The sequence below is a fragment of the Rattus norvegicus genome, chromosome 2 (assembly GCF_021556685.1).
Source record: "Rattus norvegicus strain SHRSP/BbbUtx chromosome 2, alternate assembly SHRSP_T2T, whole genome shotgun sequence".
Taxonomy (NCBI): domain Eukaryota; kingdom Metazoa; phylum Chordata; class Mammalia; order Rodentia; family Muridae; genus Rattus; species Rattus norvegicus.
The window spans coordinates 180,621,589-180,647,863 of record NC_141535.1 but is presented as its reverse complement, the minus strand read 5'-3'; the positions used below and the strand labels follow the sequence as shown (position 1 = coordinate 180,647,863).

Genomic DNA, 26,275 nt, shown 5'->3' with positions numbered 1-26,275 from the left:
GGACAGATCATGGAAACAGAAATTAAACAGAGACGTAGACAGACTAAGACAAGTCATGATCCAAATGGACTTAACAGATATTTATAGAACATTCTACCCTAAAGCAAAAGGATATACCTTCTTCTCAGCTCCTCATGGTAGTTTCTCCAAAACTGACCATATAATTGGTCAAAAAACGGGCCTCAACAGGTACAGAAAGATAGAAATAATCCCATGCGTGCTATCGGACCACCACGGCCTAAAACTGGTCTTCAATAACAATAAGGGAAGAATGCCCACATATACGTGGAAATTGAACAATGCTCTACTCAATGATAACCTGGTCAAGAAAGAAATAAAGAAAGAAATTAAAGACTTTTTAGAATTTAATGAAAATGAAGGTTCATCATACCCAAACTTATGGGACACAATGAAAGCTGTGCTAAGAGGAAAACTCATAGCTCTGAGTGCCTGCAGAAAGAAACAGGAAAGAGCATATGTCAGCAGCTTGACAGCACACCTAAAATCTCTAGAACAAAAAGAAGCAAACACATCCAGGAGGAGTAGAAGGCAGGAAATAATCAAACTCAGAGCAGAAATCAACCAAGTAGAAACAAAAAGGACCATAGAAAGAATCAACAGAACCAAAAGTTGGTTCTTTGAGAAAATCAACAAGATAGATAAACCCTTAGCCAGACTAACGAGAGGACACAGAGAGTGTGTCCAAATTAACAAAATCAGAAATGAAAAGGGAGACATAACTACAGATTCAGAGGAAATTCAAGAAATCATCAGATCTTACTACAAAAGCCTATATTCAACAAAACTTGAAAATCTGCAGGAAATGGACAATTTCCTAGACAGATACCAGGTATCGAAGTTAAATCAGGAACAGATAAACCAGTTAAACAACCCCATAACTCCTAAGGAAATAGAAGCAGTCATTAAAGGTCTCCCAACCAAAAAGAGCCCAGGTCCAGACGGGTTTAGTGCAGAATTCTATCAGACCTTCATAGAAGACCTAGTACCAATATTATCCAAACTATTCCACAAAATTGAAACAGATGGAGCACTACCGAATTCCTTCTATGAAGCCACAATTACTCTTATACCTAAACCACACAAAGACCCAACAAAGAAAGAGAACTTCAGACCAATTTCCCTTATGAATATCGACGAAAAATACTCAATAAAATTCTGGCAAACCGAATCCAAGAGCACATCAAAACAATCATCCACCATGACCAAGTAGGCTTCATCCCAGGCATGCAGGGATGGTTTAATATATGGAAAACCATCAACGTGATCCATTATATAAACAAACTGAAAGAACAAAACCACATGATCATTTCATTAGATGCTGAGAAAGCATTTGACAAAATTCAACACCCCTTCATGATAAAAGTCCTGGAAAGAATAGGAATTCAAGGCCTATACCTAAACATAGTAAAAGCCATATACAGCAAACCAGTTGCTAACATTAAACTAAATGGAGAGTAACTTGAAGCAATCCCACTAAAATCAGGGACTAGACAAGGCTGCCCACTCTCTCCCTACTTATTCAATATAGTTCTTGAAGTTCTAGCCAGAGCAATCAGACAACAAAAGGAGGTCAAGGGGATACAGATCGGAAAAGAAGAAGTCAAAATATCACTATTTGCAGATGATATGATAGTATATTTAAGTGATCCCAAAAGTTCCACCAGAGAACTACTAAAGCTGATAAACAACTTCAGCAAAGTGGCTGGGTATAAAATTAACTCAAATAAATCAGTTGCTTTCCTCTACACAAAAGAGAAACAAGCCGAGAAAGAAATTAGGGAAACGACACCCTTCATAATAGACCCAAATAATATAAAGTACCTCGGAGTGACTTTAACCAAGCAAGTAAAAGATTTGTACAATAAGACTTCAAGACTCTGAAGAAAGTAATTGAAGAAGTCCTCAGAAGATGGAAAGATCTCCCATGCTCATGGATTGGCAGGATTAATATAGTAAAAATGGCCATTTTACCAAAAGCGATCTACAGATTCAATGCAATCCCCATCAAAATACCAATCCAATTCTTCAAAGAGTTAGACAGAACAATGTGCAAATTCATCTGGAATAACAAAAAAACCCAGGATAGCTAAAACTATCCTCAACAATAAAAGGACTTCAGGGGGAATCACTATCCCTGAACTCAAGCAGTATTACAGAGCAATAGTGATAAAAACTTCATGGTATTGGTACAGAAACAGACAGATAGACCAGTGGAACAGAATTGAAGACCCAGAAATGAACCCACACACCTATGGGCACTTGATTTTTGACAAAGGAGCCAAAACCATCAAATGGAAAAAAGATAGCATTTTCAACAAATGGTGCTGGTTCAACTGGGGGTCAACAAGTAGAAGAATGCAGATCGATCCATGCTTATCACCCTGTACAAAGCTTAAGTCCAAGTGGATCAAGGACCTACACATCAAACCAGATACACTCAAACTAATAGAAGAAAAACTAGGGAAGCATCTGGAGCACATGGGCCCTGGAAAAAATTTCCTGAACAAAACACCAATGGCTTACGCTCTAAGATCAAGAATCGACAAATGGGATCTCATAAAACTTCAAAGCTTCTGTAAGGCAAAGGACACTGTCGTTAGCACAAAATGGCAACCAACAGATTGGGAAAAGATCTTTACTAATCCTACAACAGATAGAGGCCTTATATCCAAAATATACAAAGAACTCAAGAAATTAGACCGCAGGGAGACAAATAACCCTATTAAAAATGGGGCTCAGAGTTAAACAAAGAATTCACAGCTGAGGAATGCCGAATGGCTGAGAAACACCTAAAGAAATGTTCAACATCTTTAGTCATAAGGGAAATGCAAATCAAAACAACTCTGAGATTTCACCTCACACCAGTGAGAATGGCTAAGATCAAAAACTCAGGTGACAGCAGATGCTGGTGAGGATGTGGAGAAAGAGGAACACTCCTCCATTGTTGGTGGGATTGCAGACTGGTACAACCATTCTGGAAATCAGCCTGGAGGTTCCTCAGAAAATTGGACATTGAACTGCCTGAGGATCCAGCTATACCTCTCTTGGGCATATACCCAAAAGATGCCCCAACATATAAAAAAGACACGTGCTCCACTATGTTCATTGCAGCCTTATTTATAATAGCCAGAAGCTGGAAAGAACCCAGATGCCCTTCAACAGAGGAATGGATACAGAAAATGTGGTACATCTACACAATGGAATATTACTCAGCTATCAAAAACAATGACTTTATGAAATTCATAGGCAAATGGTTGGAACTGGAAAATATCATCCTGAGTGAGGTAACCCAATCACAGAAAAACACACATGGTATGCACTCATTGATAAGTGGCTATTAGCCCAAATGCTTGAATTACCCTATATGCCTAGAAGAAATGAAACTCAAGACGGATGATCAAAATGTGAATGCTTCACTCCTTCTTTAAAAGGGGAACAAGAATACCCTTGGCAGGGAATAGAGAGGCAAAGATTAAAACAGACACAGAAGGAACACCCATTCAGAGCCTGCCCCACATGTGGCCCATGCATATACAGTCATCCAATTAGACAAGATGGATGAAGCAAAGAAGTGCAGGCTGACAGGAGCCGGATGCAGATCTCTCCTGAGAGACACAGCCAGAATACAGCAAACACAGAGGCGTATGCCAGCAGCAAACCACTGAATTGAGAACAGGACCCCAGTTGAAGGAATCAGAGAAAGAACTGGAAGAGCTTGAAGGGACTCGAGACCCCATAGGTACAACAATGCCAAGCAACCAGAGCTACCAGGGACTAAGCCACTACCTAAAGACTAAACATGGACTGACCCTGAACTCTGACCTCATAGGTAGCAATAAATATCCTAGTAAGAGCACCAGTGGAAGGGGAAGCCCTAGGTCCTGCTAAGACTGAACCCCCAGTGAACTAGATTGTTGGGGGGAGGGTGGCAAGGGGGGGAGGAGGGGGAGGGGAACGCCCAAAAAGAAGGGGAGGGGGGAGGTGGAGGGGGATGTTTGTCCAGAAACCGGGAAAGGAAATAACACTCGAAATGTATATAAGAAATACTCAAGTTAATAAAAAAAAAGAAAGAAAAAAATTCTAAAATTTAAAATGGATTTGATAAGTGGTTCTCAACCTTTCTTATGCTGTGATCCTTTAATATAGTTCCTTATATTGTTGTGCCTCACAGCCATAAAATTATTTTTATTACCTCTTCATAACTGTTATTTTGCTATTTTTATGAATTATAATACAAATATCTCATATGCAGTATATCTGAAATGCAACCTCTGTGAAAAGGTCATTTGAACCTAAAAGGGTCATGACCGCAGGTTGAGAACCACTGGATTAGATGATGTGATTGTGTTGATCAAAAAGCACCAACCCAATTACTCAGCTTTCCCTACAAGGTGAACTTGTTCTGAATTTAGTTGGGCTAATCTGCTAAAATTCTGATTATACAAATTCACACTTTATGATTTATTCTGCAGTTCTCTCTTCTGACAGCAGCCTATTAACCAACTGTCAAAACTCAGAGAATCATAAATGCAAATGCGAGGAATCAAACTATGTAACAAATAAAACAAACTCCTAGAAAATCTAATTAGTTCCCTATGTGAATTAAAGAAAAGCTTTAGCATCCCCCTTACCTTCCAATGCACACACACACTTTTATTTTATGTGTCAGGGTATTTTATCTTTGCTTAACATGTATGCAGTGCTCATGGAGGCCAGAAGAGGGCATCAAATCCCCTGGGACTGAAGCTATAAACACTTGTGAGTCACCACATGGATACTAGGAATTGAACTTGGGTTCTCTGGAAGAGCAGCTAGTGCTCTTAACTGTTGAGACATTTCTATAGTTCCTTTGGTTATACTTTTGAATTTAGATTTAGTTCACAATTGAGAAGCTGCCACTGGCATAATCGCCCTCTGGCAGTGATGGGCTTCCACCTATAAAGAATGTTTCTAAGGGCTTGAGATACGATTGAGCAGTTAAAAACATATGTTGCTCTTGCAAAATTTGATTCCTAACACATACATGGAGGCTGATAACTATCTGTAACTATCGACTGTTTCTGTTTTTCATGGGTGCTAGATATGCATATGGTATATGGCATATATGCAAGCAAACACTTATATGTTTAAAAAAATAAAAGATATGCCACTGTATGAGTTCCTTTTATCAGACTAGTACTTTCAGGAGGTCCAATCAGAAAACAGAATCTTAGAAAAAAGAAGACAAAGAAATGGAGTAACCAAAGGATCAGAAGATAGCATCAATACCTGAAATGCATATCATCCTGTTGTTTATAGACAGTCTCTGTCAATTTTTGTTTTTGTTCTGATGGCATTATAGTTTAGGTGTTATTCTGAAAGAGGCCTCTATACATTACTGAAAGTATTTTTCCCATTATTTCTGTTTAATATCTTTACTTCCTTTTAAAATTAGTTCTTTGAGAACTAATGCTTTGTATGAAATATTTTAATTACTAGCTATTAGGTTAAAGGTGGAACTTCATGCCCATATCTCCTTTCCTTCCTGAGATTTGGTCTCATTTAGGTTTACACTGGTTTTTTACATTGTGTCACAACTGCTGTTAGTTCATATCTGTAGCTTTCCTCCTGGGTTCAGAAGCTACTTTCCTTCTAGTCATTCACTGCCTATGGCACTTACACTCTGCTTTCTCTTCCACAGTGGCTGCTGAGCCTTTGGAGAAGGGGGCATGGTATATATGTTCAATACTAGACATTCTCTAGTATCTTATTCTCTTATATTTTTGGTTGTGAGCCTAGCCTTTAAAGGCTGAGCCATATCTCCAGTCCAGTATCTTATGTAGGTCTCTGTGTTGATCTTGACCTACTGAAGACGGTGAACATCAAGTTTCTCTGGTGAACAATATATTGATATATGGGTATAATAAAAATGAGTTGGTTTAATAGTGTGTTCAATTTTTTCAGAATAATCATAGCAGGTTCTCTCCTACAGTCTATGACCTGCAATTTTTAAATCATTTTTGTAATTTAATACACGTATTTATTACATTTTAAATTTATATATGTGCACACATGTGTGCAAGTGCCCATCAGGGCCAGGGGAGAATTCCAGATTCCCTGAAGCTGGAGTTACAGGCGGGTGTGAGCCATCCAATGTGGTCCTTTGCAAAAGTAGAAAGCCATTTCTTCAGTCTCTGAACTAGTGTTTAAATTAGTTGTGCAAGAACACTAGTTTTAAATGGTCTCCATTTTTGTCTTTGGCATTTAATATTATCTTTTGTCAGATTAGGAATTGTTTTCTAGATTCTGGCAAGATGAGGCTCCATAAGTACTCTTTCTAAGCTGGAGTAGTCAATGTAGATTCTCCATTAGGAAAGATGGCAGGTTTGGAAGATTGGTCTCATGTAATTTAGGCTCCTTGGAAGTGACCAGATCTGTTAAATGTGTCAGGTCAAATGTGTTGTGTATATGTGTAGCTCCTTAAGTTGTCATTCTCAACTTGGTAGCACCCTGTACCATGCCCCAGAAACCCAATTATCTTACAGTAGGTGGGGTGTTCCATGTACCAGATGACTATTCCTTAAGCACATTTCCTGGAGGGGCTGAAAATTCCCGAGCATTGTTCTGGTTTAAGTCCTTTCAAAGCTTCTGCGTGTCAAATGCCTGAGTACTTCCATTAGGGGTTTGATTGTCTAGAACACTGCATGGAAGAAGCAGTGCCTCTGATTGTTGGAGCAGAGGTATCGCAGGGTCATAGGAACTAAAGTTTGGTTGCTATCCAAAGAGTGGTCTGCTGAAACAGTGTTGTTATAGCAATCTTAAAGACCTGAACTGTGTTTTATCAGTAAAACCAACCAACCAATAGCCAACAATGACAAAACCAAAATCAAGCAAAACAAGGACAACTTTGCCTCTAGGATCTAATTATCTTGATGAAGAGGCACACTTTCCAGCTTCCAATGAAAACAGACATCCTTACAAGAGGAAAGAATGACATAGTCCACATAAAGTCTGAATTCAACCAAAAATTTCTGGGAGGTTTAGATATTGGGAGAAATTCAACTGGGACTTCGTAGTTATTTTCCTGTTGTCAAAGAAGGGGCTGATACCAAGTGTTGAAACTAGTATGTTCTTCTCAAATCAAGGGGTGAATAGCCTGAAGGTCTTTTCATGGTCAACCTAAAGTGAGGAATCTCACAAAAGTGTATAGGAAAGGAGTTTATTTGAAGTAAGACTGAACATGGACATCCAGGGAACACTAATTCTGCTAGTCAAAAGTGTTCTGAAATGGTGCTCAAAACATCAGTTTTATGGATGGTTATACATTTTTTTTATTGACAGACAAGAATAGCATTGGTTAGGAAAGATGCAGTAAAGAGCATGAGCAAGAAATTTCCTACATTGTTTATGGCTGTAATGAAATCAGCACACCTGCAAGGAACTGCATAAAAATGCTTACTGATAAAGTTAAATAAACAACGGGACATAGTAATTCAAGAGATGTGACTGCTTTCCCATTGTCCATATCCATGGGGAATGATAAGAAGTCCAGACTTGACTGCTTTTCTTTGCTCACTCTCTCCCTTTCCTTTCCTCTTTCTTTTCCTTCTTCTGTCTTAGGGTCTTGATTGCTGTGATAAAAACACCATGACTAAAACACAAATTAGGGAGGAAAGGGTATATTTAACTTACACTTTCAGATCATAATCTATCATTGGCGGAAGTCAGGTCAGGAACTCAAATGGGCTAGAACCTGACAGCAAGAGATGATGTAGAGGCTGCAGAGGGGTGCTGCTTAGTGGTTTGCTTTCCATGCTCAACCTGCTTTCTTATAGAACACTGGACCACCACCTCAGGGATGGTACCATCCACCATGTACTGGACCATTCCCCATTGATTACTAATTGGGAACACACCTTACAGATGGATCTCATGACAATAATTTCTCAGCTGAGGATCTTTCATCTCAGATGACTCTAACTTGTGGCAACTTGACACACAAAACCAGCCAATAGACTTCCATTCCTTCTTTCTGTCAAAGGTTTATTTACAGTCAATCAGCCTTTGACAGTCCTTTTCACAGTATATTCTGGAAATATTCCTTCTAACAGATTCTTGATGGTTTAGCAATTAGTGAAAAATACTGACTGATAGATTCAATGTTGCACCTCATTTATTCTGGCCTTACCGTAGACATAAATGACTTTACCAGGAGACACTTCTGAAGATCTAACACTGGGATGGCTCCACTTTCCATTTCAATAAATATATATATGTAATACTTAACTTTTTAATTTTTTTTCAAAAACAAGTTGGATGTGTATTGAGTGCTTCTTGTAGATGTGGTTACAAATCAGAAATCTCAGTTACAAATTCTAGAGGGGAGTTTATGTCTGGCTCTTGAACTAAGTGGAAGGCCTTCCTTCCTCCACTAAAACCGGAAGAGATGAGTGACATCTCTTTTGTGGTTCTAGGAAGCGGGAAGAAAGATAACTTCTGGTCTGTGGGCTTTGACTGCCAGGTTTCCTCAATAATCATCAAATCCAGGCGTCTGGAAGCCCTTGGCAAATGGTTCCACCTGTTTCTGGAGGTTGGCCAAACGATGACTGGTTTTTGGGTCCTTGAGCAGGAAGAATTTGAAACCCTCAGGACAGGTGTTCTTGTTAGCTGTGATGGATGTTCCAGCACATGTTCGGTTTGTGGTCCATCTAGGCCCTTGGGCCACAGGTTTACAAACACCAGGTGGGTGTCAGTGCCACTAGACCCCAGCTAGTATCCTTGCTTGAGCAGGGCATCAATACTTGTAAAGAGTACTCCTGGAACATAGGGGTGCAGACCTGCTTGAAAGCCACAGCTACTGCAGCAACGGCATGGTGGTGGGGCCCCCCTGTAAGGATGGGAGCACAGCAAAGTTGATTCGGTCCTCAGAAGTCTAAGGGATCTCTTGGCCAGTCTTGGGGTCGACAGTCTGCACTCTATTCCAGTAAAAGATGAGTCCTGACCTGGTCCCTTGAAGAGTCTTGTTCGTTGTGGTGGTGACAATGTCTGCATACTTGAAAAGTGAAGGGTTCACCTTGGCAGCCACCAGGGCACTGATATGGACAATGTCTGCTGACAGGTGTGCCCTGACCTCATCACAGACCTCTCTCATGCGTGCATAGTCAATGAGGTGGGCATAGGCACTAGTGCCAGCTATGATGAGCCGTGGTGAAAAGAGCCAAGCAGTCAGCTCCAGCTGGTGGTAGTCAATGAGGACAGTTAGGAGATTGAGCTTACATGGCATAGACTCGAAGAAAATGGATGTGGTGGAGATCTGCTTGATATCGGACTTGTAGTGTGAGTGAGATGGCCCCCTTTGGACAGGTACAACCCTATGAGGCTGCAGAAAGGCAGTATAGGCAGCCAGAATGTCTGGGGATACTGAGTATGGCTGCACATTGACTGCCCATTGTGCAAGATCCAGGTCAAAGGCTTCAAAGGCCTGGTGCTGGTAGAGCAGCTCAATCTTGTCTACAACTTCTGCTCTTCCATAATATCTCTTTCTGGGGTAACCCTCTAAGTACTTGTTGTTCAGACAGTGCCCCAGGGCCTCCAGCACAGCTAGGCTGCAGAAGTTCTCTGAGGTGATGAGCTTTAGGCCATGACACTGTCTGTCCTTCTCCCTCTGCAGAAGCTCCCACATCTTATGGTCACTGTTTGACAAACTCTTCTGTCCTGTCCTGTCCTGTCCTGTCCTGTCCTGTCCTGTCCAGCCTCCAGCTGCTTCCCCAGAGTGCATCTGGGCCACCTTGCTGTGCTGAGTCCTGGCAGACCAGCTGACCACATCTCTGTAGAGGCCGAGTGGTCTGAAGCAAAGAGTAGGGTACCATCACTACAGGAGGACTAGTTGTTAATTCTGTATCAGTGTAGTACAGACTTTTATGTTTTTAAAATTTAAATTTAAATTATGGTCTCTCCAATTTGCTATAATATACTCATATGAAGTTTGGGACTCTGTTACCTTTCTGTCCAGTCAAGAAAGCTTCCAGAAGCTCCAGTAGTAGTTGAGGAACCAGGGTGGGGACCAACTTCTAGGTAAGGTCCAAAAACACTTAGAGAGTGCCACAACTTTTCACAAAGGTTTAAGCTAGTGGTTTTCTTTCTTTTTTAAAAAATTATTTTATTTATTTACATTTCAAATGTCCCCCTTCCAGGTCTTTCCTCAGCAATGCCAAACCCCATTCATTTCCCCTTTGCCTCTAAGAGGGTGATTCCCCCACCCACCTACCTACTCTTGGCTCACCCCTCCAGCATTCCCCTTCACTGCAGTAACAAGCCTCCGCAGGACCAGGCACGCCCCTTCCCATTGATGCCAGATACAGCAGTCATATGCTTCATGTATATTCTTCGGTTGGTGGTTTAGCCCTGGAGCCCTAAGTGGTCCCGCTAGAGTTGCAATCCCCTTCGGCTCCTCCAGTCCTTCCTCTAAGTCTTACATTGGGGTCCCTGACCTCAATCCAATGGTTGGCTGTAAGTATCTGCATCTGTCTCAGCTTCTGGAAGAGCTCAGAGTACCAGGCTTCTATCTGCAAGCACTTCCTGGCATCAGCAATAGTGTAGTGGTTTAAGGTTTGATGATGGGATGAATCGCAAGGTAGGTCAGTCTCTGGATGGCCTTTCCTTCAGTCTCTGCTTCATTTTTTGTCCCCATGTTTCCTTTAGACAGGAACAATTATGAGTTAAATTTTTGAGGTGGGTGGGTGTCCCCACCCTTCCACTGAGGCCATGTCCATCTACTGAGGTGGTCTCTTCAGTTTCTATCTCCCTGTTTATTGGGCTTTTTGACTAATGCCATACCCTTTGGGTCCTGGAGGGGCTCTCACATCCCTGGCACCTGGGACTTTCTAGTGGTTCCCCGTTTCCCACCCACTCCTCTGCTACTTACTTCTATTCATTCTACTGGCCCTCAAGACTTACCTTCTGTCTTTTCCTATATTTGACCCCCTTTTTTCCCTTTCCCTCTCCTCTCCCTGACACTCTCTGCCTCCTGCAATTATTTTGTTTCCACTTCTATGTGGGATTGAAGCATCTACACTTTGGCCTTACTTGTTGGTAAGCTTCATATGGTCTGTGAGTTGTATTGTGGTTATTCTGAGCTTTTGAGCTTGTCAGTGAGTACATACCGTGTATGTCCTTTCGTGTATGGGTTACCTCACTCAGGATTATATTTTCTACTTCCATTCATTTGCCTACAAAATTCGTGAAGTCATCATTTTTTAATAATTGAGTAGTATTCCGTTGTGTAAATGTGCCACATTTTCTGTATGCATTCTTCAGTTGGGGGACATATGGGTTGTTTACAGCTTCTGGCTATTATAAATAAGGCCGATCTCCTTGTACAAAGCTAGGTTCAAGTGTATCAAGGACTTCAACATAAAACAAGATACATTGAATCTAATAGAAGAGAAAGTGTGGAAGGAACTGTATAAAAAGGTTGACACTTTAGGAAGGTTGAGTACCACTGCTTTACACAGAGCTGGAGACCCTAATTGACACCAGACAATATCTGATCCTCAAACACATTGGCATAGGGAACAGTTTCCTGAACAGAACATCAATACCTTAGGCTCTAAGATCAACAATTGACAAATGGGATCTCATAAAACTGAAAAGCTTCTATAAGGCAAAGGACACTGTCAATAGGACAAAACTGCAACATACAGATTGGAAAAATATCTTTAGCAACCCTAAATCAATAAGAGAGTTAATATCCAAAATATACAAAGAACTCAAAAGTAAGATTCCAGAAAACCAAATAATGCAATTAAAAATGGGATACACAGTTAAACAAAGAATTCTCCACTCCGGACACTTGAATGGCCGAGAAGCACCTAAACAAATGTTCAGCATCGTTAGTCATCAGGGAAGTACAAATCCTAATGACCCTGAGATTCCGCCTTACAACAATCAGAACGGCTACGATCTAAAACTCGGGGAACAGCAGGTTAAGTCCTCAACCACTAGGACTTAATCATTCACTGGACATTAAAAACCCTACTACTGAATGAAGAAATATGGAGGGACACACTTGGAATGTGGGGAAATATGGAGGGAATTTTAGAAAAAAAGTACAAAAAAAAAGAAAAATTCAGAGAAACAATTTAACCAAGTCCCAGTGAAGAAACAGAAAGAACATGAAAAGCCAAGGTAACGTCTTTTCCATAAATCACTCACCCCATAACAATGAACGTGACTTGGAAGAGCTATAAGACAAAGAGTTTAAAGAATAATAAATTTGTATAATAATTCAAACACATTTCTGTACTACTCTAAGAGAACAAAAACAAAGAGAGAGATGAAATGAGGAGGTCAATCCAAGATATGAAAATATGTATAAAATTGCTAAAGAAATCCCAAAATAAAACAATGCTGGAATGAAAGAACTGAAAAGCCAAATAAAAGCCTCAGGGGAAAGCTTTATCAATAAAAAGATTCATATCGACAACAGAGAATCAGAGGTCATAGACAAGGTAGAGGAACTGGATCTCTAATTAAACTTTGACCAAGAATTTAAGAACGATCCAGGATGGGAAGCCCTGAAACCCAATGAAGTGGCCCAGTCTTTGAATTGAGGATATAGAGGAAAGAATAACATTTAGTCTTTGCACTTACCTATCTTTTTGTGTTTTTTTTCCAGGTGCCAGCAATTTGGGCCAGGGCCTTGCACATGTTAAGCAAGCACTCTAACATTTAGCTATATCAGGCTTTCTGTGATTGTTTCAATAAGAAATAACCTGCACAGGCTCAGGTATTTGAATAGTTGGTCCCTGATTGGTGGTCCAGTTTGGAAAACTATAAAAATTTTATCAGAGAGAGCCCAGTTGGAAGAATTGGATCAATAGAGGTGGGTTTTGAGAGTTTATAGTTTAACCTCACTTCCAGTCCTCTCTCTGTTTCATGTTTGCATTTGAAGATGTGATCTCTGTTCTGGCCTCTTCTACCACTGTTGTGGAATTCCCCTCAGAAACCATGGACAAATAAACTCTTTCTTTTATAAAAATTTAAGCAATCAAAAATCAAAGAAACACCACAAAATGACAGAAATAAATACGTACATTAGCCAAGTTTTCTACCAGGGCCTCACTAAGTTTTCCAGCTGGTCTTGAATTTACAGACAGGCCTTGAATCTAAGACATTGCTGTGTCAAACTTCCAGTACTTGAGATTAACAGCCTGCACCATGAGACCAGTATCTAAATTTTCTGTCTTTTAATAAAAAAGAGAAAAAGAGATAACAAGAAAGAGAAGTATATGAGAAAGACAAGGAAGAAGAGGCATTATGTCTTTCTGCATTCCTCTGTCTGTCTTTCTGTCTCTCTGTCTCATAATCAGAATGGAAGCTTCTCAAAAAGCTGCCAGTATATCTACTATCAAGATGACATGACTCATGGACATATTTTAAAAGGACCTTGTATCCTACTATAAGGATATTTATCCTTGTTTATTGCTGCTCTATTTATAGTAGTCAGAAAATGGAAACAATCTAAATGTCCATTGGCTGATGAATGGATAAAGTAAAGTGATGAATTTACACAATGGAATGTTATTCAGCTCCTAAGGAAAATAAAACATGAATAGGAAGGTAAACGGACATGCACATGCTTGCAATCAGAAGAGAATGGTGGGAATCTGTTCTCTCCTTTCCCTGTGCATTGTAGAGATTGAACTCATTGGGTTTGTACAAGTGCTTTCACACACTGAGATAACTTGCTGTCTCTGATTTCATCTTTTAAAATTGATAATTAATATCTATACTATATAAAGTAAAAGTCAACAACAAAAGAATAATCCAAACAATAAAAAGGCCATTGAATCAAATATATAATTTCCCAATAAAGTATGAATGACCAAAAAGTACATGAAAACATTGTTTCATATAGTGATCTTTCAGGAAAATAAATTTAGAGTTATATTGATATTAGAGCTAAATAAGTATAGAGTTATATTAAATTTGTTTTTTCTTTAAAAATCATTGAATTTTATTTTGCTTTCATGTTGAAATAGTAACACTTTACTAGATTAAATAAATATTAAAATTATATTAAAATTGAATATATTCAATTTTAATATAACTTAGTGAGGCCCTGGTAGAAAACTTGGCTAATGTACGTATTTATTTCTGTCATTTTGTGGTGTTTCTGGTTTCCCTTCTGGAAACCCCCTATTCCATCCCCCCTGCTACTATAAGGTTGCTCCCCAACCCACCTACCCACTCCCACCACACTGCCCTGACATTTTCCTACACTGGGGCATAGAACTTTCACAGGACCAATGGCCTTTCCTCCCATTGATGGCTGATAGGGCCATCCTCTGCTACATATGCAGTTGGAGCAATAGGTCACTCCATGTGTACTCTTTGGTTGGTGGTTTAGTCCCTGAGAGGTCTGGGGGGTCTGGTTGATTGATTTCTTCCTATGGTGTTACAAACCACTTCATCTCCTTCAGTCCTTTCCATAACTCCTTCACTGGGGCACTGTGCTCAGTCCAATGGTTGGCTGCAAGTATCCACATCTGTATTTGTCAGGCTCTGGCAGAGCCTCTCAGGAGATAGCTATATCAGGCTTCTGTCAAGCACTTCTTGGCATCTGCAATAGTGTATGGGTTTGGTGTCTGTATATGGGATGGATCCCCAGGTGGGGAGTCTCTGGATGGCCTTTCTTTCAGTCTCTGCTCTATACTTTATCTCCATATTTTCTTTAGACAGGAGCAATTGTGGGTTAAAATTTTAGAGATGAGTGGGTGGTCCCATCCCCCAACTGGGAGCCTTACTTAACCTCTGAATATGATCTCTACAGGTTCTCTGTCCCCTTTCTTGTGCATTTCAGCTAATCCAATGCCCTTTGGGTCCTGGGAACCTCTTACTTTCCTGGCATCTGGGACTTTATGATGGCTACCCCCAATTCCCCTTCCCTTATTGCTATATATCTCTGTTCAAATTCCTGAACCTCTGTATTTCATCCCCATCTCCTCTCATACCTGATCCTGCCCCCCTTTCCTCTCCCCATTTTTCTTCCTCCTAAGTCTCTCCCTACCCATACCTCCTGTGAGTATCTTGTTCCCCCTTCTAAGGACAGAAGCATCACACTTTTGTATTCTTTTTTCCCTGAGCTTCATATGATCTGTGATTTGAATCATGGGTATTCTGAGCTTTGGTGCAAATTTCCACTTCTCAGTGAGTACATACCATGTGTATTCTTTTGTGACTGGGTTACCTCACTCAGGATGATATTTTCTAGTTCCATCCATTTGCCTATGAATTTTGTGAAGTCATTACTTTTAATAGCCTAGTAGTACTCCATTGTGTAAATGTACCACATTTTCTATATCCATTCCTCTTTTGAGGGACATCTGGGTTCTTTCCATCTTTTGACTATTATAAATAAGGCTGCTATGAACATAGTGGAGTATGCGTCCTTGTTATATGTTGAAACATCTTCTGGGTATATTCCCAGGAGTGGTATAGCTGGGTCTTCAGGTAGTACTATGTCCAATTTTCTGAGGAGCTGCCAGACTGATTTTCAGAGTGGTTGTACCAACTTACAATTCCACCAAAAATGGAAAAGTGTTCCTCTTTCTTCACATTCTTGCCAGCACCTGCTGTCACCTCAGTTTTTTAATCTTAGCCACTCTGACTGGTGTGAGATGGAATCTCAGGGTTGTTTTGATTTGCATTTCTCTGATGACTAATGTTGAACATTTCTCTAGGTGCTTCTCATCTATTTAAAATTTCTTAGTTGAGAATTCTTTGCTTAGCACTGTACCCCATTTTTAATTGGGTTATTTGGTTTTCTGGAATCTAACTTCTTGACTTCTTTGTATATTTTGCATATTAGCCCTCTAATGGATTTAGGCTTGGTAAAATACTTTCCCCCATCTCTAGACTGCTGTTTTTTCCTATTGACAGTGTCCTTTGCCTTCCAGAAGCTTTTCAGATTCATGAGATCATATTTGTCAATTGTTGATCTTAGAGCCTGAGCCATTGGTGTTCTGTTCAGGAAAATTTCCCCTGTGCTCATGTGTTCAAGACTCTTCCCCTTCTCTTTCTCTTCTATTATTATTTAATTCTGCCTATTCGTGAGCACATGAGATCTTTCCATCTTTAAATTTCTTTCTTCAGAGACTTGAATTTCTTGTCACACAGATTTTTCACTTGCTTGGTTAGAATCACACCAAGATATTTTATATTATTTGTGACTATTGTGAAGGTGTTGTTTCCCTAATTTCTTTCTCAGTTGACTATCATAAAGAAAGCAAAGTGACGGATAGATTAATCTCTACAAAGTACTGGCAAGAATGCAACAGGGAGAAAACCCTTTTATTCACTATTGATGGGAATGTAAATTGATATTCACTATTGAACTTAGTATTGAAGTTTCTCTCATTAAAAAGAGAACTACTCCAACACCCCACAAAGACACTGGCTAACTATGTTTATAGTAGCCTTATTCAGAATAGCTAGAAACTGGAAACAACCTAGATTTCCCCCAACTGAAGAATGGATAAAGAAAATATGGTACATCTGCATCATGGAATACTATTCAGCTATTAAAACCAAAGACATCATGAATTTTGCAGGCAAATGAATGGAACTTGAGAATATCATCCTGAGTGTGGTAACCCAGTCCCAAAATGACATGTATGGCATATACTCTCTTATAAGTGGATATTAGCCATAAAACTCAGGATACCCATGCTACACTCCACAGACCCAAAGAAGCTAAACAAGAAGAAAGGCCCAAGCAAGACAGTTTGAATATCATGTAGAAGGGGATTAGAGGCAGATGGAGGGAGGGAACTGAGAGGGAGGAAGAATGGGAAGGGTATGGGGGATTCAGGATCAGGTGTGGTCAAGGACAGGACAGATGGCTAATGGCCATGAAAATGAATGGAAATCTGCAAATGACAGGGGCGAGGAGGTGGGGGGCATCTCCAGGATAAGACATGGCTGGGACAAGGGAGGCATAGAATCAATGGGGATGATTTTAGTTATGACTCACTACATTGGGTATATGGATCCTGATGAAGCCATCTCCTGTAGCTAGGCAGGAACCCCAATTGAGAGATAGAGACACGAACTCACCCACAAAACTTTCACCCCCAAATTTATCCTGTCTTCAAGAAATGCAGGCATGTGAGAAGGAACAGAGACTGAAGGAATAGCCAAATAAAAACCGACCCAATTTGAGACACATCCCATGGGCAAGCACCAATGTCTAACACTCTTAATGATACTCTGTTATGTTTGCAGACAGGAGCATGTTGTCATCTGAGAGGCTCACCTAACCTCTCAGACAGATACAGACACCGACAGCCAAACAGTAGATGGAGCTTGGGGACTCATATAGAAGACTAAGAGGAAGAATTGCAACCCTGAAGGGGCTAGGAACTCCACAGGAGACCAATAGAATCAACTCACATGAACCCTGGGGCTCTCAGAGTCTAAGCCACCAACCAAAGAACATACATGGGCTGGACCTAGGCCTCCATGCACATGTTTGACATACGTGCTGCTTGGTCTTCGTATGGGACTTGCACAACTGGAATGAGGGCATCCCAAAATCTGTTGCCTGTATGTGGGGTATATTCTTCTAGCTGGGCTGCTGTGTCCGGCCTCAGTGGGAGAGGAAGCACCTACTTTTGCAGAGACTTGAAGTGCCAGGGTAGGGGAATACCTAGGGTGGCCCACCTGCTTAGAGGAGAAGGGGAGGGGGACAGAAGGAAGGATTGTGGGAGGGAGTGACTGGGAGTAGGAACAATGAGTGGGATGTAAAGTAAATAAATAAAAAAATAAATAAATAAAGAGAGAACTACCTGAGCTTCATCACCTTTTCTCAGAGGAGGCCTAAGGGACTTTAGGAACATTCAGTTCTACATGGGGCACAGTCAGCAGAGGTGAGCAGCATCCTGTGCCCTGAGCTCTGTTGTCAGGACCAATATTCTGCTTGCCTCTCTGAGGAGTCTTGTTGCTACCAAGAACACCTAGCTAATACCAGGAGCAACCAAGTGGCTAAAGACCAGAATAAGAACACAGTCTGCAAGAGTCAGGGCAATATGGCACCACCAGATCCCAGCTATTCTACTACAGAAAGCCCTGGATATCCTATAACACAGCCAAACCACAAGAAGGTGACCTTAAATCCAATCTTATAAAGATGAGAAAGGACTTTAAAGAGAAAATGAATAAATCCTTCAAAGAAATACAAGAAAGTACATTAAAACAGACAAAGGAAATGAATTTAACTGTTCAAGACTTGAAAATGGAAATAGAGGCAATGAAGAAATCACAAGTTGAGAGGATCTTGGAGATGGAAAACCTAGGAAAGAGAACAGGAACTGCAGATGCAAGCATTACCTCCAGAATACAAGAGATGGAAGAGACAATATCAGGAGTAGAACATATGATGGAAAAATTAGATGGATCAGTCAAGGAACATGTTAAATCAAAAAAGTCCCTTACACAAAACATCCAGGATATCCAAGACACTAAAAAAAGACCAAGCCAAAGAATAATAGGAATGCAAGAATACTACCCGCTCCAAGGTACAGAAAATATTCTCAACAAAACCATAGAAGAAAACTTTCCCAACCTAAAGTAAGAGATGCCTACCTATAAACATACAGGAAACTTACAGTACACAAAATAGATTGAACCAGAAAAGAAAATTCTCATGCCACATAATAATCAAAACACAAAAAGTACAGAACAAAGAAAGAATATTAAAAGCTACAAGGAAAAAAGGCCAATATTACAACAGGAGACCTATCAGAATTACACCTGACTTTTCAAAAGACTCTAAAAGAAGGGACTGGAAAATGTTTTGCAGACCATAAAAGACCACAGAGTTCAGCCCTGACTACTATACCTGGCAAAAATCAACATAGATGGAGAAAAAGACACTCTGTAGCAAATAAAATTTAAGCAGAATTTATCACAAATCCATCCCTATATAAGATACTAGAAGGAAAACTCTGACCTAAGGAGGTTCACTATACCCAAGTAAATACAGGAAATTTCCCAGTACCAGTGAAACCAAAAAAAGTGAAATGCACATGTGTATGTGTGCATGTGAGCGCACACACACATACACACACACACACATGCACACAAACACAAACACCACCAACAAAAAATAACAGACATTAACAATAATTTTTTTATAAATATCTGTCAACATCAATGGATTCAATTCCCCAATAAAAAGACACAGGCTTCAAAATGAATGTGAAAGCAGGAGCCATCATTCTGCTGCATACAAGAAACACATCTCAGCAACAAAGACAGACATTACCTCAGAATAAAGAGATGGAAAATTGTTTTCCAAACAAATAGACCCAAGAAGCAAGCCAGAGTAGCTATTCTAATATCTAATACAACAGACTTTCAATCAAAATTAATCAAAAGAGACAGGGAAGGATTTTTCATACTCATCAAAGGAAAATCCACTAAGATAACATCTCAATTATGCCCCAGATGCAAGAGTACCCACATCGAGAAAAAGAGGACTACCATATGACTTGGGTATACCACATCTGGGCATGTATCCTCAAAGAATCAGTGCACTTACTATGGAGACAACCATAGACCCAAGTTTACCACTGCACTGCCCATACAAATAAAATCACAGAATCAGGCAATGGGCCATAAGAGGATGAGTGGATAAAGGAATACAATGGAACTTTCCTGAGCCATAAGGAAAATGAATGGAATTTCATGTCTATTCAGTACAACATGGTAAGTGAAAGAAGCTCATCCTACAAAGGCACATACCTTATTTATCATTATACACAGACTTTCAGGGGTGGAAAGCACTTGGAAGTCAAAGGGACTGTTAGAAACATGGAAAGAGGATGATAAAAAGAAAGAGTAACTGAGAGGTGAATATGATCACAATATGGGTATGTCATAATGAAATACCTTACAGTGTACAATTAATATGCATAAGGATATAAAACTTTAATAGAGCAGCACATGTCTTGCTGGAGAGCAAGTGGGAAATTGTATCTTGACATTTCTCTCATTATCTGTGTTTTGCTTATGAGAACTAGTTAAATACTATTACAATCCATACAATTTTTAAACAAGTCAATTTACTGTTAGTATGCTCTGTTCCTTACCTTACTCTCTCCTACTTGTATGGAACTCTTGGCCAGGAAGTGCTGCAGATTTAGTTCTCTGAGAGTGGTTCTTCATCATCAGTCTGAATGAACTAAGACCAACCATGGATCATACTTCTGTGTGTCCCAGAAAGGTTTTTTAGAAAGGTTTAACTAAGGAACAATGACCCACCCAGAATGTGGGCAGCACCATCTCATGGCTGGCCTCCCTGACAAAAAGAAAGGGAGAAAGCAAGCTGAGTACCAGCATTCATTTTTCTCTGGAGACAAAATGTTACCAGTTGGCTTACGAGCCTTCTGACATGCCTTCCCCACCACAATGGAAGACATTCCTTCTATGAGTTGCTTTTATCAGAAATTTTGTCACTGAAATGAGAAGAGTAACTAATGAGAGCAGTAACTAATACTGCTTCTACAGAGGCAGACACATTAGCTATGATAGGTCTGAAATTGTAGACTTCATTTTGTAGTCATGTAGGAACCTAACAAGATTTCATTCTAGAAGGTGAGAACTGAGATGGGTATCTGAGTGGCTTCTGTGGGCTTCCCTGGAAAGCCATAGGAATAAACCTGGCTTATTGTTGGCCCTTCACTTGCCACCAGATCAAGTTATGTATTTATTCTCTTCTCCTGTCCAATGAGCTTCTCTTTTATCTGGCAGAAGTGTGCTCTATATTATCTACTATAAACAATAGAGGTGCTTTGAGATGTCAGTGTCTTGTCATGGGAACAGACCACTCTATTTGAAATAGAAAGGTCCAGCCCAGTGGATTGGTTATGAAATGCTTGGATTGACTGAGGGATTTTTAAGATTACATGGATTACTTGAAGATCTGGAAACATCAGGGACAGGAAAGCACCAGGCACAATCTTCTGTAGTCCAAGAACTTGCTAAATAGCTGTGATGGCTCAGGATGTGCCTTCACCAGCAGTTGGGGGTATGAATAGCTTATAGAACAGTACTTGAAACTCCAGTCCTGCCGTGTCCAAGCAATGTATTGGGTGAAAAAGGATGAGGGCCAAGGGGTGCTATGGCTAGAGGTGGGTGTGACAGCCCCTTCCGGGATGCAATTAATACAAATGGAAAAATTAGTCTATTATTCATGATGTCCACCTCCAGTATCAAGATTATTGTCTGGCTGTTAAGTATTCATAAATGTTGGTGCTAATAAGGAGATGAATTGATAATCTAATATTGACATTATATGAATTGATAATCTATTTTTCCACTGAAAAATTATGAGGCATGCTAGCCAAAAGATTCTAAGAGCTTTTAAAACCCACTGGGACTTTCTACATAGACCAAAGGCCAGATCCAATGACCTGTTTTAGGCCCTTCCAACTCATAGATGATTCTCTCTTCTTACTCTCATGTGAGTCCACCAGTCTGTTATTGCATAAACCAAGAAGTCAATGATCCATGAGCTGCCAAAGGGATAAATGGTCAGAGGCTCTGGAAACTTCTTGGAATATCGTCATGACTCATCTTGACACTGGCACTTATCTTCTGACTCCACCAACTCTGCCTTAAAGCCTATAAAATGGGTGGAGCACAGTCCACCTACCTGTCTGCATGGCACATGGATACAGTATCTCTCATCAGTGATGTTGGCGCTACCTGAAGATGTCAAAACCATTAGTGAGAACCTCACCCAACAGAGCAGGAAGTGAGCCAATCAGAACTCAGAGCTGGCATGAGACACTCAGATTGACTAGCGGCAGAGCAGGATCACTTCAACCCCAGGAGGAGGGAAATTAGTCTGTGACCTCAATGTAACAAATTCCCACTCATTCACCCATTTGTTTCATTAATTTTTAATGTTTCCCAGGTCCTAGGATGAAATATGGTTATCAACACATGCTTATCAACTCCTGAGAATAATAAACTACTGCATATAACTCCATGGGCAAGTAGTCTATGAAAGCAAACATTTTGTGTGTAGAGCAGACCCTTATAATCATATACTGAAATAGCAGAGGGGCTGAGGAACTGTAGGACAAGAGGTCAGGTTTTTTTTTTTTTCATTGATATCCTGAAAAGTGTCTGTCCTGTTCTGTGGGCATGTTTTGAAACCAGTGGCCTTCTAGGTCATTATCACTGCTGTAAATAGCACTACCCCATGCTACATACAATACAGGTGGCTGCACAACTGAAACTGAAACAACATGCCAATCAGAAGCAGCATGGTGTGGAGAAATAATAGGCTATGAATATCTCATTCCTGCATTTAAATTATGGCTCCATTAGTTGTAGCTAAGTGATTTTTCAGTTATCTATTTATGCCCTGTTTTATTTTAGCCATTATCACAAAGATTAAATTAGCAAGTTATTGATGTAAAGTTATTGACATCCCTCTCCCCAAAAAGCAATTGTTTTCTTCTCCATTCCATGAAAAATTTGACCTGGGAAACAACTGCAGAATATAGAGGCCTGGACAAATACCCCCTTTTATTCTTTTACCACTGATGGACAGTAGGCTTCACATTAATGATACACAGTGTGGCAAGCCTACTGGGAAGGGATGAAAGAAAGATCCAGGGCACTTTCCAAGCCTGGGGGGAACCTCCCCTTTTTGTTTCTTCCAAATTGTCCAGAATAGACTTTGTAAGACCTGATATGGGATATGGCAATGAATGCCCTAGTGACACTTTGATATTTTTAGAAAAGTTTATGAATTCTGGAGAATTGAGGATCTATTTGGAGCCAATTTAGAACCACCTTTTACCTGAGAGGTCTCAGTGACTTGTGAAGCCTTGACTGGTCGATCTAAGGAAGAAACATTTGAAATCCAATACTAGATACAGGCTTTATAACCTCCCATAGCAGATCCCACAGACTTCCCTCAAGGCACAGTGGGAAGGGCATGGGTTATGGAGCTGGACGGCTTTGGGTCCTTATGGTACTTTGTTACCCACTGATAACAATGACTTGGTGAGATATTTGGACCCTTGCATTTTTCCTTTGTCTATAGTCTCCTTACAGAGTTATAGTGAAAACTGAACAGAGACACAGACTACAGCAGTATTCAATAGTGCTCAGGAGATTTTATTCTTGTCTTTTTCCCACATTTATTGTATTGAGGAAATAAAATGTGGCTGGTAGGCAAGACAATTCAATCATGAAAGACAATAACTGGGAGTAACACTCATTTTGGATGCTTTGTAACCGTCATTATCCTTCAGGTCTCCATTGCACGCATCTGCCTTATAAGTTTTTGGCCCATAAAAACATTCAACTAGATGATAGATTTTATCATTGTCTTCACTCAAATTCATTTGTCTGGAATTCCCCCAGTCCTACATTCCTGAAATCTATTCCTGGAAATGAGGCCCAAGGTGAGTTGAGGGAAGGCCATGGAATTAGGAGAAGCTGAGATGAGCCAATGAAAACCTAATTCCTGGAGTCTGAGATCATACAGCATCTATACAGTTCCCAAATTAACCAAGAAAAAAACTATAATTCATGGATAAACGAGTTAATGGTGACCTTCTTGCTATACTGAGCCAGAGACCACCATGCCAGCACCTTTCCCCAACAATGCTGACTATCACAAAGCACCAGAAGTCCCCAGAAGAAATGAGCATGTCAGTTTGAAAGGACATAGAATAGTTCAACATAGCATATGAAATAGTGGGAGTCTCAACTAAATGACCCTACTTTAGAGTCAGATTGCACAGGATGATTCATGCTTCTAGGAAGAGAAGGAAGCTTGTTTCACAAAGAAGGTGGCCATTTATCTCATATTTAAAAAAAATTCAGTGTCAAGTAGAGACATGCCCTGCCTCTGAGTGAATAGCCAGGCATACTGGGGAAGAATCTCACCAATGCAATATCAGCTCCTGTCCTCGTGATCTCAGGTGCTCATTTAAATGGCATCAAATTGCTTCATTGCCATCCTATAAAAGTCTCACCTAATGCCAGCTCTTCAGAGTCTTGGCTTCTTCCAGTGTTGCTCCTGCCAGGAAAGAAGGTAAGTCTTGTTGCCTGTGATTAGTAACTTGGTAAGAAATAGACTTGTGGTGGAGCTGGGGTGGAGTACTATGGGATAAATAATGAGCCAGGACTAGGTATTGGGGACATCTGTGAAGAAGGAGAATGATTTTAATAGTGGGAAACTGAGGCTAGAGCTGGATGGGGAGGGGGCAGTACTACCTGAGCAGGGACCTTGGAGAACTAGGCTCCTCTGGGGACATTTTTGCTATCTTTTCTTGGTTCTCTTTACTAACAAAGTGAACCAATACGACAGACAAATGGTAGAAACTTACTAAATCTTGAGCCTGAGTTTTGCTCCGTTGGGTTCAGTTAAAAGACTCAGGTTGGCTCAGGCACATACATCTGCTCTCCCTGAGGACTTTCTGAGTTAGAAGGAACAAGAATAATGCCACCCCTAAGGGATGAATTGGTGGAGGCTAAGCTGGCTGAAGAAAAATGCAAGCCTAGTCCCCAATGCAGACACTGAAGTAAAAAGAGGAGACCTGGAGAGTTTCGTAGAAATGTGAGCTATTGTTTCAAGCTCTCTATTTCCTACTGTCGGAAACAGTAGCAGGGTTGAGTGAGGACTTGTCTGAAGTCACATAGCCAGTTGAAGGTGTAAGAAGTGAACCTAGAATCCTTCACTCCACCCATACCTTACTGCCAGATGGACTGCCTCTGGATGGTACGACCTTCTCAAAAAGGAGACCTGTTTTCAGTCACCCTCCCAAGTGAGTGGATGCACTGCAGAATTTTGTGGAGACCTTCCTCATCCTACAGTTTTGATGAATCTTCTCTTTTCAGATTTTTAAAAACCACAGCGAGATGTGTGACCAGCAGAAGCAACCACAGTTCCTTCCATCTTGTGTGAAGGGTTCTGGAATGGGAGTGGGGCAAGGTAGTGACGGTGCCTCTGGAAAAGGCCAGGTTTCAGGGCAGATCCAAACTGTTGATGCTTCAGGGCCGGCTCCCTGCCAGCCTCAAACCATTGTGAGATACTCAGCTGCAGTTCCTGCTCAAACTTATGTCAAATACCAAGTTCCGTGCCAGACCAAAACCTACGTGAAATGCCCAACTCCCTGCCAGACATACGTGAAATGTCCAGCCCCATGCCAGACGACTTATGTAAAATGTCCAGCCCCATGCCAGACGACTTATGTGAAATGTCCAGCCCCATGCCAGACAACCTACGTGAAATGCCCAGCCCCATGCCAGACAACCTATGTAAAATGTCCAGCCCCATGCCAGACGACCTACGTGAAATGTCCAGCTCCATGTCAGACAACTACTGTGAAGTGCCCAGCCCCGTGCCAGACGACTTCTGTCAAATGTCCAGCTCCCTGCCAGGCTCAGACGTATTATGTCCAGTACCAGGCTCCTGGCCAGACTTATTATACTCAGGCTTCTTCAAGTGGCTCGGGATCTCAGGGCTGTGTTCCTGATCCATGCTCTGCCCCCTGTTCCACCAGCTACTGCTATTTGGCTCCCCGGACCTTTGGGGTGAGTCCTCTGAGACGCTGGGTCCAGCGGCCTCAAGGATGGAACACAGGATCTTCTAGCTGCTGTGAGGATTCTGGGTGCTGCAGCTCTGGAGGCTGCGGAGGCTGTGGCTCTGGAGGCTGTGGCTCTGGGGACTGCGGAGGTTGCGGCTGTGGCTGTGGCTCTGGGTGCTGCTGTTTGGGCATTATTCCCATGAGGTCCAGAGGTCCTGCATGCTGTGATCATGAGGATGATTGTTGCTGTTAAACACGAAAGAAATGTTCTGCTTCCAAAATGTACCTCCTGCTCTGTCTTCTGGAATTACCCAAACTTAACAACGGCTTCCCTAGTTCTTTTATCAAGGCATCCTGCCATAGTTAGCACAACCCCCAAACTGTGGCAAGAATAAAGCTCTGAATGCAAGGCATGGAAGCTCCTTTTGACTTATTTGCTCTGCGTTTATGCGTCACATTATACACCCTGGTGTGCCTTTGCATGCTCTTGGTTTTCAGTTATTAGATGAAAGCTCTAAATGAACAGTACAAGTAAATGAAGCTGATGAACTCCCAGCCTTCCCACACAGTCTAGACTTCTATAATCAACTTACTTTGAGTACGGCTGCAGACTTTGGGTTGGGTTTGAGGTCTCCTTCCTTCTTTTTCTCTGATGA

At 40.9% G+C, this 26,275-nt stretch overlaps 1 protein-coding gene and 1 pseudogene across 1 annotated transcript; one reads left to right on the top strand and one right to left on the bottom strand.

Moving 5' to 3' along the window:
* Positions 1-8,527: 8,527 nt before the first annotated feature.
* Positions 8,528-9,869, bottom strand: Shmt2-ps1 (serine hydroxymethyltransferase 2, pseudogene 1; annotated as a pseudogene).
* A 14,212-nt stretch (positions 9,870-24,081) lies between these two features.
* On the top strand, positions 24,082-26,034 carry Kplce (KPRP N-terminal and LCE C-terminal like protein). The gene has a single exon (NM_001419522.1). It carries the CDS (start codon positions 24,952-24,954, stop codon positions 25,870-25,872), a length of 921 nt encoding a protein of 306 aa, NP_001406451.1. The 5' UTR covers positions 24,082-24,951; the 3' UTR covers positions 25,873-26,034.
* Positions 26,035-26,275: the final 241 nt, after the last annotated feature.